The 13,528-nt window shown below is 43.5% G+C and overlaps 1 protein-coding gene across 32 annotated transcripts in view; it reads right to left on the bottom strand.

Moving 5' to 3' along the window:
* The window catches only part of afdna (afadin, adherens junction formation factor a), a 104,636-nt gene that overhangs the window by 3,996 nt on the left and 87,112 nt on the right, over positions 1-13,528 (bottom strand). For 13 of the 32 annotated variants that reach the window (XM_058613788.1, XM_058613787.1, XM_058613783.1 and 10 more), the window contains 9 exons: positions 13,273-13,470; positions 12,533-12,683; positions 12,042-12,450; positions 11,186-11,445; positions 10,885-11,096; positions 9,734-9,916; positions 7,754-7,792; positions 5,693-5,827; positions 2,252-2,807 (listed from right to left, as the gene is read on the bottom strand). In XM_058613788.1, the coding sequence (XP_058469771.1) occupies positions 2,252-2,807; positions 5,693-5,827; positions 7,754-7,792; positions 9,734-9,916; positions 10,885-11,096; positions 11,186-11,445; positions 12,042-12,450; positions 12,533-12,683; positions 13,273-13,470 (2,143 nt within the window). The remainder of the gene's footprint in view (positions 1-2,251; positions 2,808-5,692; positions 5,828-7,753; positions 7,793-9,733; positions 9,917-10,884; positions 11,097-11,185; positions 11,446-12,041; positions 12,451-12,532; positions 12,684-13,272; positions 13,471-13,528) is intronic. The other 19 variants (XM_058613806.1, XM_058613791.1, XM_058613807.1 and 16 more) reach the window with 8 other exon arrangements.

The raw sequence follows: 13,528 nt of genomic DNA, 5'->3' as shown, positions 1-13,528 counted from the left end.
CTAACGCCGCTAACGCCGCTAACGTTTTGTGTTTCTGAAGTGTTTTGACGTTTGTGACGTGATCACAATGAAGAAAACCACACAAGCACAAACTGAGAAAAAACACAGAGATGGAAAATTCTACTTCGGTTTCACACAAAAATAAATAAATGAATGAATGAATGAATAAATCAAAGGTTGTGGGTGTTTTTCTTTGCTTCTGTTTACTTTTTTACTTTTGTTTAGTTGAGTGAGGAAAATCCATCTCTGAGGAGGAAACCTCATTCATTTATTTCCTCGTGGTTTTTGGTCGTGATTACAGAAAGACGTGGAGTTTTCAGCGGAGCTGCCAACAAGTCACAAAATAACAACAATAAAAATAAAGACGAAATAAAAACACGTGGAGACTCAGGTGGCGTTGAGTCACCCGAGTCTGCCGCAAAGCCCTGTGGGAGTTTTTTTTTAGTAAAAGCTGGCAGCGCTAGGACAGCGTTAAGATAGCGGAGACACAGACGGCCACGAATCAGCCGTCAGAGACACAAACGCAGCACAAACAAGACAAATGAAGTACAGACAGACAGACAGGCAGACAGACAGACAGGCAGAGAGGATGGACAGGGACAAAAAGAGTCAATAAAGTCAGCAGGGGGCAGCAGAGAGCAGTCAAAAAAAAAGCAATGGACATCGAGCCGTTACTGGAGTGAGCTGCTGCAGCCGGGGCAGGGGGGGGGGCAGTGTGTGTGTGTGTGTGTGTGTGAGACATGCAGATTTTATGATTATTACTGGATGGTGGGTGTGTGGGTGGGGGTGAGGGAGGGGCTTGGGCAGGTGGGTGTGGTTACTAAAGTGGGAGGATGTTAGTGTTGGTTTTTTATGGTCTTGGGTTTGAGTGAAAATCGAAGGTGACGTCGTGATCGATGATGATGATGATGAAGGTGCAGGGTCAGCTGACCACTGTCACGCTGCGTTTGTCTGCGGACGCTCAAACACTCGTGTGTTGTGAATTTGCACATTGTGTTATTTTAATGTTTTTTTTTTCATAAAAATGATATATTTATTACTTTTATTTACTTTTTTCTGTTTGAATGGTTTTATATTCCATTTTTACTGTTTTTTAAACTTCTTTTAGTTGACACAGTTTCATTTTCTGTCTGTTTTATGTAGTAATGCGATGCACAGCACTATGTTTTTTAAATGTGCTAAAAAAATTAATTTGTTGAGGTGGAAATAAAGTCATGTGTAGATGTGATTGTTGCTTCTATTATTTAGTGGTTGTTTTTAATCTGTCTTTATTTATTATTCTGTGCAGCACTTTGGTTCACGGTTTGCTTTATGAATAAAAATCAATCCTATGAAGCTGCCGTCTTTATTCTTTCTATTTTCCTTCTGTTGATACTTTGTCTTTTTGTGAATAAACTATTTTTTTAAAAAAAGCTTAAACAAAGTCACACAGAATGAATTTCATGATTGTTGCTGTTTCTTTGTGTGATTTTGAAAAGTAAAGTTATTCAGACGGAGAGTGGAGGCTTTCCGGAGAAAAGAACAATATCTTAAAACGTTTGACGACACCGCTGTCGTCTTTTAAACGTCGGCAGACAAAGACGTTAAATGTTTGCGAGATGAGCGCTGGGATTATTTTTGCCTGGTGTGAGTGAGATAAACCGATGGTTGCGTCTCCTTCCCGTTAAAGCCAACACCGCTAAGCAGAGCCACGGGGCAGGAAGAGGCGGGGCAGGTGGCAGGCCCCGCCCTCCTCCACATCCCCAAGCAGCAACCAACCAGACACAGAAGGAGGCGGCGAGCGACAACACCAACAGTACTATGATTGGCTCTGAGCGTGATTTATCGATTGCTTTTTCTGTTTTTTTGGCTCAAGCCGATCGATCGCGGAGGAGGGGACGTGATTGGAGGAAAGAAAAAAAAAATCATTACAGAAGGAGGTGTTCAAATAAACATAAAAACATAAAAAACTGAATTAAAATAAATTACGAAGAATCTGATTGACGTGGAGGGGGGAAAAAAGGAGGGAAATTTACACAAAAATAACATGAATGGCAACAAAAATGAACATTTAAATTTAAAACACTTAAAAAAGTAAAGACGGTGGAAAATGAAAGGACAGAACACCTCACTCACTACGGGAAAACTAAACCATGAAGGAGTGGGAAGTAAATGGAGAGATGGATGAGTGAGAGGGAGGGGTCTGCGAGCTGTAGAGGGTGCCGTGGCGAGCCTTGACTCCTCCCTCCTCTCTCTCTCTCTCGGAGTCTACCTTTAAGGCCTCCGGGGGCCACTGAGCCGGGTTTGGCGGGGAGGGGGGGACCTGTACTGTTGGAGTTGTGGACCGGCGGCTGGAACGAGCTGGACAGGAAGATGCCGTCGGAAAGCGGGCGGGGCTTGCGCGCAGTGGGCGGCGGCTGCGGCCTGCCGTGATTGGGCGAGACGTTGGCCGGGAGGTCGCCGTACGACTTCCGCGTGGCCGACAGCTTCGCCTGACCGGAGTGCACGCCGCCGCCGCCGTTCCCGGCTCTGTAGGCTTTCTTGCCTTCCTCCTCGTCTTCGTCGTCGCCCGCGTAGGAGACAAACTTGGCGGTGTAGAGCGTGTCGGGGGAGGCGACCTGGGTTTTGAGGTAGGAGGTGTTTCTCTGTGGGGGGGGCGGGGGCATGTTAGTAGGGTGTTGGGGGGCGGGGGGTTGGTAGTCCCGGGGCAGTGGGGGCCGGTACAGACCGGCCGGCTCGTCCGGGGTCAGCAGCTGCCTCTCGGCCTCATCGTGGTGCCGGCGCCGCTCTGCCTCCAGGCGAGTGTAGTACTCCTCCTCCTGTCTCCTCTGGGGGAGGGACAACCTGTTAGTTATGCTCCGCCCTCATTGGCTCTCACCGACACTGACTGTCGCTACAGCAGAGGATCTATTTGATGACAGGCAACAACGCTACACACCGGCTACACACCGGCGAGGACGCAACCTGAGCTACTTCAAACTTCAGCAAATTTAAACCTGAGCTAATTCAAACCTGAGCTACTTCAAACCTGAGTTAACTCAGGTTTGAGTAAACTCAAACCTGAGCTACTTCAAACCTCAGCCAATTCAAACTTGAGCTAACTCAGGTTTGAGTTAACTCAAACCTGAGCTACTTCAAACCTCAGCCAATTCAAACTTGAGCTAACTCAAACCTGAGCTACTTCAAACCTAAGCTAATTCAAACCTGAGCTAATTCAAATCTGAGCTACTTTAAACCTCAGCCAATTCAAACTTGAGCTACTTCAAACCTCAGCTAATTCAAACTTGAGCGAATTCAAATCTGAGCTACGTCAAACCTCAGCCAATTCAAACCTGAGCTACTTCAAACCTCGGCTATAGCCACAAATTTTATAAAACAAAATCTACGAAAATCCTTCAGCGAACAAAACAAGATTCAGATTTTGACCTCACACCCATCACCTATACCCAGGCTCCGATTATCTCTCTGAAGCGGAGCTAAAACTCGAGATTGAGTCCATTAAGTCGTAGAGTAACAGTCAGCGAGAAGCTAATTTTCACAAAAGACTTCCGTTCAAACAAGTTTAAATGAGCAGAGTCGCCACCTGGTGGCTTACAGCTGCTTCCATCCTGCGTCCTACACTTAATGCCGTAAAGCTACGTCCATTTCTCTGAGGTGGACTTACACAAACGTGGGACTCTTGTTGTTGAATATGAATCAGAAAACTAAAACTAAAAGTGGAAAATTCTGGCACAAAAACGTCCCGACAGCAATCCTGAATGTGAATAACCTGGAGGAGCGTTGGGCCTGGACCACCCTGTCGACCACCATCCCCCCTTCTCTCCACACTCACTGTGTGTGTGTGTGTGTGTGTGTGTGTGTATATATATATATGTACGTCCATATGTGTGTGTGTGTGGTTTTCTTTAAGTCGTCACTGTGTGGGTAAAGGGTTTTGTTTTCCCTCTTCAGCTCAAACGCTCTCCACTTTCATCTACACGTGAGGGAAAAGCCTGTGGATCTACTCTACGCTGGAGGAATGTGTTTGGGTTTTCTGGTTCTGGTTTAGGAGCAGCTCGGCTCCCATGCTTCCACCTTGTGATGTTTCAGATTATCCTCGCTGTGGTTCCCGTCATTCTCTGAGGACTCACACGTTAATCTGCTTCTCTTTTCTTTTTCTTTTTCTCAGTGATGCTTGAAGCAGAGCCCGTTGGTAATCTGAAGAAACTGGGATTAGAGGGTGTTTGAATGACAGGGTTTCTGAGTATGAATGGATGACTGAAGGCTGGGTTTAGATCTCTGTGTGTGTGTGAATATAAAACATGGGAGGGGGGTGGCAACATTCCCTGATCGGATGTGATGCGATGATGGAAATGGTAACAAAACGATAATAATAATAATAATAATAATAATAATAACAATAATAATCATCAAATTAAGAATAAAATCGCACAAAAACAATCCTCTGAAATTCCTGACAAAAACACCAACAACGACCAACAACGACAACACGATGGGAGTCCCATGCTATAGGTGGGAGGAGGGAGCACGTCACAGTCACATGACAACAGCAACATGTCACATAGGGGAGGGGGGGTGCACAGGATGAGGTCATGCAACTGGACATCGTCACATGACACAACAACAACCAGGAAACATCATCATGACATCATCATAAAAACAACAACACCACATTTTTATCATGAAATATTACAAATCCTCTCCTGACTGACGTTAATATCTTTCATTTTTTAAACAACTGGATCTGGTTTAATCTGGTTTAATCTGGTCTTTAACTTCACATTTTAATGACATTGTGATTAAAAAAAGAAAAACACTGGGGGTATGTTTGATTTGACACACTGAGACACACACAGATGGGAGGACGTCAGGAAACCAGATCAGACCACATGTTGATTAAAAATGCACCTGTGCTTCAATATTAATATTTATTTATGTATATGTATATATATATATATATGTACATAAACAGCTCTAACTTACTATAGATATAGATTAAAATACAAATGATTTAATTTAATTTCATTTATAGTTTCTATAGCATACAGGGCAGTGGTTTTGGAAACTGTTTTACTTTTGTTGTTATTTAATCTTACTCATGGTTAACCACTAGAAAAATTACAATTTTATTTGTAGAATTCAGTTCTATGGCACCACAAAATCAAAAGCAAAAACAGGGTCATTTAATCCACGTTTTAAATAAAAACAACTTGAGTAAAAATTAAGAGTTTTACCAACATATAACAAATATGTTTACATTAAACCGTTATGTCATCAATATCTAAAATCATGGATGTAATAAGGTGTTTTTCTACTTTTGGCCAAACAATTTTTCATTATCAGGGAGAAAATTGATGGGTTTAACTATTTTTTATCACATATAAATATATAATTGATTTAAATGAACAAACTCACTGGTGTGTTTCACATAAAACAACTAAAAAGTAAATATCAACCAGTGATGATTGTGGCTCAAGTTTGAATAAATATCTAATGGTGATTATTTTTGACTGAATTAGCAATTGCGATTCTCTTTATTCTCATTTTGATTTGAAGAACATATTTAAAACGATAACCGTGTGATATTTGTGCAGAGCTGTAAAATCGCAGTACGTCATATTTTGCAGTTTCCGATAAATTTTTGAAGAACTGTTCGGCCTCGATAATCAATACGACATCAACAGTCGATGTGACTGACGACAGACAAACCGACCTTCTCGTCGGCCTCTCGTCTCGCTCGCTCCTCCTCCCTCCACCTCCGCTCCTCCTCCTGCTTCACTCGCTCCTCCGCCTCGCGCTTACGGATCTCCTCCAGCTGCTGCTTACGCCGCCGCTCCTCGTCCTGCAACTGATCTCACACACACACGCACAAACACACACAGGACAACAATGAGTACGACGTAAATCGCCTGTGATTCACAAACACGTTTACGTTAAATCACTGTCGATTTGCTAACTTCTAACGTTCACAACAAAAAAACACTTTGTTTCAAAGTGACGTCGTTTGATTCGTCTTACGGGGCTGCTCCAGATGGGAGGAGCTGTGTGCACTGCAAATACACACTTACACACTTACACACACACACACACACACACACACACACACACACACTGCTGATCATGCAGCAACAACAACATGCAACAACAGCAACCAGAGCAAAACAACAACAACAACATTACTATTATTCAGCTCCTTCATGTGCGTTTGATTTGATTTCATCAGGGACTTGGTGGTGTAAATCAAACGCACCCGAAACACTGTCACCATCACCGACACAAACCCAGTGAAATGTGGTGACGATGCACAAAACAAACGCACCCTTTCCCCCACTCTGGACCAGGATTAAAGGGTCAGTTCAACTATGTGTCTATGTAACAACACAACAATTATTATTTTATTAAAAAAGAATTTCAGGTACTTTTATACCTTTATTCAATATAATAGCACAGAGTGAGATAAAGCATAATTAAAGCATTTTTTTATTAGAAAAGAACAAATCTGGGCTGACAGACGTCTGCAGAATCCTAGTGATGGTGGTGTTCCAATTTTATGAATTTATATTTAAATCAGGTCTCAAACTTGCGTCCCCACTATTTAATATCATAAAAATGTCTGGGTTTTCTTTTTTTGTATTTATTCATTAATTTTGCATCATAAACTTTAAAGTTTTTATTGAACCGCATACAGAGTTTCATATCAAAACACAGCGCTTTTATTTTGAAATGCCCTGTATCGCACACTGGTGTTTAACAGTCAGGTTTGTCAAGCTTTAATGTCAACAAATAACAAAAAAACTAAAAAGAAGCCTAAAATCAAAGACAAGTTTTTTTTTGTAAAATGTACGTAATGTAATGTTAAAAATCTTCCCCTTCACAGCGTATTCCTTTAAGTAGACGTATGATTTAAGGTCTTTTTAGTCATCAAAAGGGTGGAAACCAATAATTCCAGTTATTCCAGTCTAAAAATACTATTATTTAGTTATTTTTAATCATCCAGTGATGGTTAATATCAATGTGACCTGTTTTCTTGCCTCAATAATCAATAATAAATAAATATCTGCAGTATTTGTGATTATTTTTGACTGAATTTTGTGATGTTGTTGAGCTTTAACGTCAGTTTTCTTCACTGTTGCTCTGGAAAAAAACATGAAATAAATCTGGTGAACAGACCCTTTAATTAAAACTTACACATGAAAGAGTGTAGGCTCTTCACAGGCAAACAAACGAATGAATGAATGAATGAATGAATGATGGATGGATGAATGAGTGAACACATGACCAGACAACATCACAGACTGCTCAGGCGGCGCCGTAAGCTAAAAACAGGAACCCGTCATGCACAGATTTCACCCTAATGATCGCAGCCATGCAGGAGCCTCCTCAGTGTGCACTCAACAACACATCACTGCTGACCTTCAGCTGGTCTCTGGAAAAACCGGGATCGGTTTGGTTTTTCCCCGAGAAAACACCAGCGTATTTGAAAAGGTTTGGCAGTTGTTTTTGAGCGGACAGAGAGGACGGAGCAGCGTCTCCAGCCACGACGACATCAAAGATTCCCAGGTACGACCTCTCCATGACCTCCATGACCTCCCAAACAACCGCCCAACCCCTCCCTCCCTCCCCTGCATGAAACGACGACAATAGTCCAGATGGGTGGAGAGGGACAAAGAGGAAACACGGGGCAGGTGCGCAGCCCAGACAGAAAACAGGAAGTGATGTAAGGGGCAGGGGGCGGGGGGGGACAGGAAACTCGTCATTAACAGGAAAAACATACCAAGTCTAGAACAGAGATAGCTGGGACAGCAGTCTGCTGCTGAAGAACAAGAGAAGAAGAAGAAAGAGTGAGAGGAGGAGATAAGGAGGGAGGAAAGGAAGTTACCCAAATTCTGAAAAAAGGAAGGATTTGTGGAGGATCTAAAAATAAGCAAAAAAAAAGGGAGGGAACTGAGGAGAAAAACAGAAATAAGACAAAGGAGAGGGAGGACAAACAGTAACGTTGAAAACATTGTTGTTGTTTTTTTTCTCCACTGCTCTGATCAGTGACTATATATATATATAAATATCAAGTACCGTAAATTTCGGCCTATAAGCCGCTACTTTTTTCCCACGCTTTGAACCCTGCGGCCTATGCAACGGTGCGGCTAATTTAAAGATTGTTACTGGCTAACGGCCACCGAGGGGCACTCTCTAGCAGTAAACGCAAAAGTGAGACAGACGCGGGGAAAGATTAAGCGCTGAAGATGAAGACTTCAGTGGCTTTAGTGCGCAAGAAGAAGATAAAGATAGCGACCAATGACTTTTCTGGTAGGCTAAAGTGTTTTCTTTTCTAACCAGGTGTCTTACTGTCGTGTCGGTGCTGTTTTATTTTCTAAACATGCAGGCATGTTCACCCCGTGTTTAAATTTTTTTTAATAAAAACAACAACGTCCGTAGCGTCTTTCTATGTGAATATCTCATGTTACAACCATATGTAGACAGAAGTAGAATTTAACACTGTTGTTAATTTAACAGTGTTGTTAAATCAAATCCACTGATGCTGAAGTGTTTCATACTTTTAAAACTGCAAAATTCACTGTGAAGATTACCCGAAAATGATTTTACTCGCTATTCCTTGGCTATTAAAACAAGGGTTAATATCGGTCTGGCATGAAATCTCTTTTCTGGTAGTTAACCCGTCATCAGAAAAGGAGATGATTAATTGATAATATATAAAAAAAAATAGTTTGAGTTCAAACTATACAGCCTAGAAGTGCTACAAAGTCAGTTTTAAGTAGTTACCAAGTTGTCCAGCAGAGGGCACCCTCCATGTCATTTTTTTCTTTTCTTTTTTTAACCCAAGATGTTGTACAAATTACCTGACAATTAAATTAATCTGCAGCTAAAATTTGTTGTTAGTTTTTTCCGTTGCACTGTTGACGCATGGCGCTCACATGTTGCATATTGGACCTTTAAAGCTACACTGCAGCTCTTTTAGGAGTTTCATTCAGTTTAATTTTATTCCTATGGATTCAAATTCCAGCTGTGTGAGTTATTATGGATTAAATTGAATGGTTATGATTAACCTAAACTCAAATTACATGGAGGTAAAAGGGGATTTTTAAATCATTTCACTACAGAAAACGTCCATGTATCACTTGGTATGACGTGATAAAACCTGAAAATCTACATTTAATTTCATTTATATTCAGTTCATCATCAACCACAGACCCTCACAGATTCAAATAAAACATTTCAAATTACCCAGAAATCAACAAACATAAATAAAGACGTCGTCAGGACGCTGAGAAGCTTGTTGACCACAGACGCTGTTGCTATGCAACACGACACTTATGCTGCATTTACATCATATGGGAGGGAAAAAATATAAACATATTCTCATTTTCACTTTCACTGCTTTATGAACAACTATTTACTGGATTATATTTATTTTCTTTTTTAAATTTGTGTTAAATTTTTTTATTGATACACTGATATAAGAAAGTGTCATATGATGTGAATGCAGCATGAGCAGCATCCTTGCTCGGACCCCGCCTCCCTCCAGCCCCTCCAGCCAATCCGATTTAAGCAGCTCAGCATGGCAAAGCGATGAGAAGCATGTTGCAGATGCACATTGCAGGACATTCATAAAGGGGGCGCCGTCACAGAGGAATCACTTTTCCCCCGTCTGATTTCCTGTGACAGATGTTTTCATTTGTGAAGGACTTTCCCTCCTTCCCTCCCTCCCTCCCAGCTCCTCCCCCACTGCCCGTCTCACCCTGGCTCTCTTCTCGGCCTCCAGCCTCTGCATGATCATCATGGTGTCCACATCTTCGTCGTCCTCCTCCTCGTCGTCGTCCTCGTCGCTGTGCTTCGACTCCTGCAGCCGCTTCTGGAACTGCCACTCCAGCATCAGCTTCCTCAGGCGGTCGCTCTCCTCAGCCGTCCGGTCCGGCTTGGCCTGGAGAAAATAAATAAACGTTTTCAAGAACTTTTCTAAGACTATTTTGCTTATTTTAACCATAAAAGGGCCAGAAAATGTCCTGTGAGTAAGTGCTTTTGCCCATCTTTCAATATCAGCAGTTATTTACAGTTTACTGCACGTTAAAAAATAGTGTATTAACAACTAGTGTGTACTGTACATGAACACTGGATTTTGTGTGTAAAATTTGAAATGTGAAAATTATAACACAGCATGAGTGAAATTACTGCAATAACCACACATTGGCGTTGGAGGACTAGAATGAAGGGAGAACTTCAAATTTACACCTTATTATTATCTTATTATGATTAGATGATTATAAAAACAATTAAATCAATTATTAAAACATTATTTTTTCAAATGGCAGACAGACCAATCAATAAATTCTAAACTATAATCAGTTTTTTAAGTAATTAATATTACTAACACTTGAACAGGTGACAACTGTTAAAATGTTAACAAAACCTGAAAAAAAATAAAGATATTTTTGACAACAAATGACTGCAAATGCAAAATAAACCCCTATAACACTTCAAAATTTTGAGAACTTTTTATTTTTTAATCTAGGAAACCAGGGCTAACAGTTAGCCTAGCACTGTCAGCTGACTCCAGATATTCAGAATATACAATACTTGACATTAAAGGGGCGTCAAAATGTCAGACTAGTCCTTTAAAACAACCTCTAAAGACTGGTTCATGCAGCATATGTGAACTGAACGTCCACTAGGGGGCAGCACAGAGCTGACGGGTCCTGGGGGAGGTGTTTGTGATAATGTACGACTGAAAAAAGCGGCAAAATCTGACAAATTGTTGGTGAGTTTCTCAAACTTAGCTGTTAGTCACACTGCTGCCCCCCAATGGTCATTTGGTGGTACTGCTCTGTTTCATTCACATCTTAAGATTTCAGAAGACTTCTTCCTGTGTGTGTTTTTTTTGCGTGAGCTCACCTGCAGCTCCTGGATCTCCTTGTCCAGCAGGTCCACGATGTGAAGCTGCTGCTGCTTCTCGGCCTTCTCGCGCGCGTCCCTCTTCCACGGGTCCGGGGAGAGGCTGTCGCTGGACGCAAGCTGCTCCTTGATGGTGATGTACTGCAGGTCTCGCCGCTCGATGGTACGCGGCTGCTGCTGCGGGAGCAGCTCCCGGATCACCGTGTCCATTCCTGCAAATCACGTCACGCCTCGTTACTCCCTCAAAACTTGATTTTCTCCGTGTCTTTATTTGCGGGTTTTTTGGAGGAACTTGTGTTACCTGCAGGGTTGGAGGCGCTGGCAGGTGGAGGAACGGCTGACCGCGGAAGGCTGGACAGCTTCTCCGGTCTGGGCGGGGGCGGCTGGGGTTGAGGGTGTGGGGGCAGATATGGCTGAGGCGGAGCCATAGAAGCCATGGGCGGCTGCTGGTGGTGAGGAGGAGAAGGCAGAGTTCCTCCATTGTTGTGAGGTTGGACCGGCATGACCGGATTGGCCCGGATCTGACCCAACTTCCTCTCCTGCTCCCTCCTCTTCCTCTCCCTGGGGAAATAACCACTGTTAGCATCAAGCGTCTAAGTTATTATTGCTACATTCTTAAGTGTTAAAACTGCAGAGCCTAACTTTTAATTAAACGTGACTTGACTCCCTTTAAACAGAAGAAGAAATCTGTGACAGAACCAGACTGACAAACATGTGAGGGCATCTGCCTAGACAGGTTGTGGTGAAAGGAAAAATTACCAATCAGCGGAAGGCAGTCTGACTACCTTGGACACTTGCCAGAGCCGGTACTAAAAAAAGTGAGGCCATCTGCCTAGACAGGTTGTGGTGAAAGGAAAAATTACCAATCAGCGGAAGGCAGTCTGACTACCTTGGACACTTGCCAGAGCCGGTACTAAAAAAAGTAACAGGTGCTATCACTCAGAAGAGATTTTTTATGGCTCAAAAACCCGGTCATTGACGGGATAAACACTTCTTCTCTGCTGCTGCATACACACAAACGGTCAGGTCTGATAGTACTGCCTGACAGAGCGCGTTCCCAGCAATAGATGATGAATACATAAACAACCATCAACTGCAACAAAAGCCATCCAAGGTTACGCACTGTAGCTTTAAGTTTGAGCCGTTAACAGCTTTACCTCTCCTCCTCCAGTCGAGCTTTCTCCTTCTCATACCAGCGCTGCTGCTCCTCGCGTTTCTTGCGGTCCGCCACCTGCTGGGCTGCGGCAGGCGTGACCGCAGAGGGGGGCGGCGGCAGCGGCAGCTCGGGCTGAGGCTCGTACGGGTCGTAGGCGTCTGGGTACGGAGCTGGCGGCGGCGGGGGAGGTGGGGGCAGGTCGGAGCGCGAAGGCTGCTGGACAGTGTGAGGCGGGACGGCGTGCGGGGCGTTGGGCGTCTTCCACCGGCCCGGCCCGGTCTTCTGGTTCCCGCCCTTGTTGGATGAGGACGAGGAGGCCGAGAAGTTGAGGTGCTCCTGGCTGGACGTGGACGATTCCAGCGAGGAGGACACCTGCGGCTGCGGGGCCCAGTGGTCTGGACCGACAACACCTGCGGACACAGAGGACACTTGATGACACATTTATGTCTCTTCACAGCTGTCCCCTGACTCACCCGGCGACTCCTCTCTTACCTCCTGGTGGACCTCTCGGATAGTCCAGATCTCTGTGCTGGTAGTCCAGGTCCCGGTGCTGGTAGTCCTGCTGGTAGTGTGGCTGCATGCGCTCGTCTGGCCTCATGCCCCCTGGTGGAGGATACAGGTCCTCCTGAGAGTGGTTCACCCGCTGCAAAGACATGAAGAAGAAGAAGAGTTTCAATCTTTTCCCAAAGACACCCAATTTTTCTGGCCCCGTAAAAAGTTGAATCAAGTGTTTTAGAAGTTCACTGAATTTCATTTAATTCCTTTTTAAACCAAAAGACTTGAAAAGTCATGTAACTTGGGCCATAAACTCAAGACACTATTATTTTTTTATTGTCATAAGACCTGGGTGTTTCTGAGCGCCCCCTAAAGACCCTGGAATCATCTCGTCCTTGAAGAAACAAATTCAGTGGACATATGTAAAAGAACCAGGCGGGAAAAAATGTCTCCTGGATCCATTTAGTCATGCACAAAAACACTGAAAACATAAATAAACAAATACAATTTGACCTTTCACTGCTATTTACACCCTTTTTCCCATCAAAAATGAATGGTGACATTCAAATCAGGAAGGAAAGGATCTTCCTTATTTTCTTTAAGTTTAGAAATGCTAATGTTTTTTTAAAAAAAAGGATATAAAACTTATAAAAACCTGCAAAATGATCGTACAGGTCTGTAGTCTATAGTTAAAAATAGCAGGCATGTACTGGTCCGTGTGTGTGACGCTGCTCTACCTGCATGCTGTTGTGGATGTTCTCGACCACAGGGAGGCGCTCTACTCTGTCGTCCATGCCCTGCCAATGCCCGGGAGCCTGGCCGGGGCCGACGACGACGCGGTCCTGGCTCTTGGAGGCCGGGATGGTGAAGTACTCTCTGGAGTAGGTCTGCGTGGGGATGGGATACGCTTCAGGACGAGGAGACGGCGGTTCGTCCTGAAGAACAACAAAATAAAAGGTGATTAACGATCAAATACCACACTCGGGTGTTCAG

The sequence above is a fragment of the Solea solea genome, chromosome 17 (assembly GCF_958295425.1).
Source record: "Solea solea chromosome 17, fSolSol10.1, whole genome shotgun sequence".
In the NCBI taxonomy this organism is placed as follows: Eukaryota; Metazoa; Chordata; class Actinopteri; order Pleuronectiformes; family Soleidae; genus Solea; species Solea solea.
Note: the sequence above shows the minus strand (reverse complement) of the source record. Positions and strands in the feature narration are given on the sequence as shown.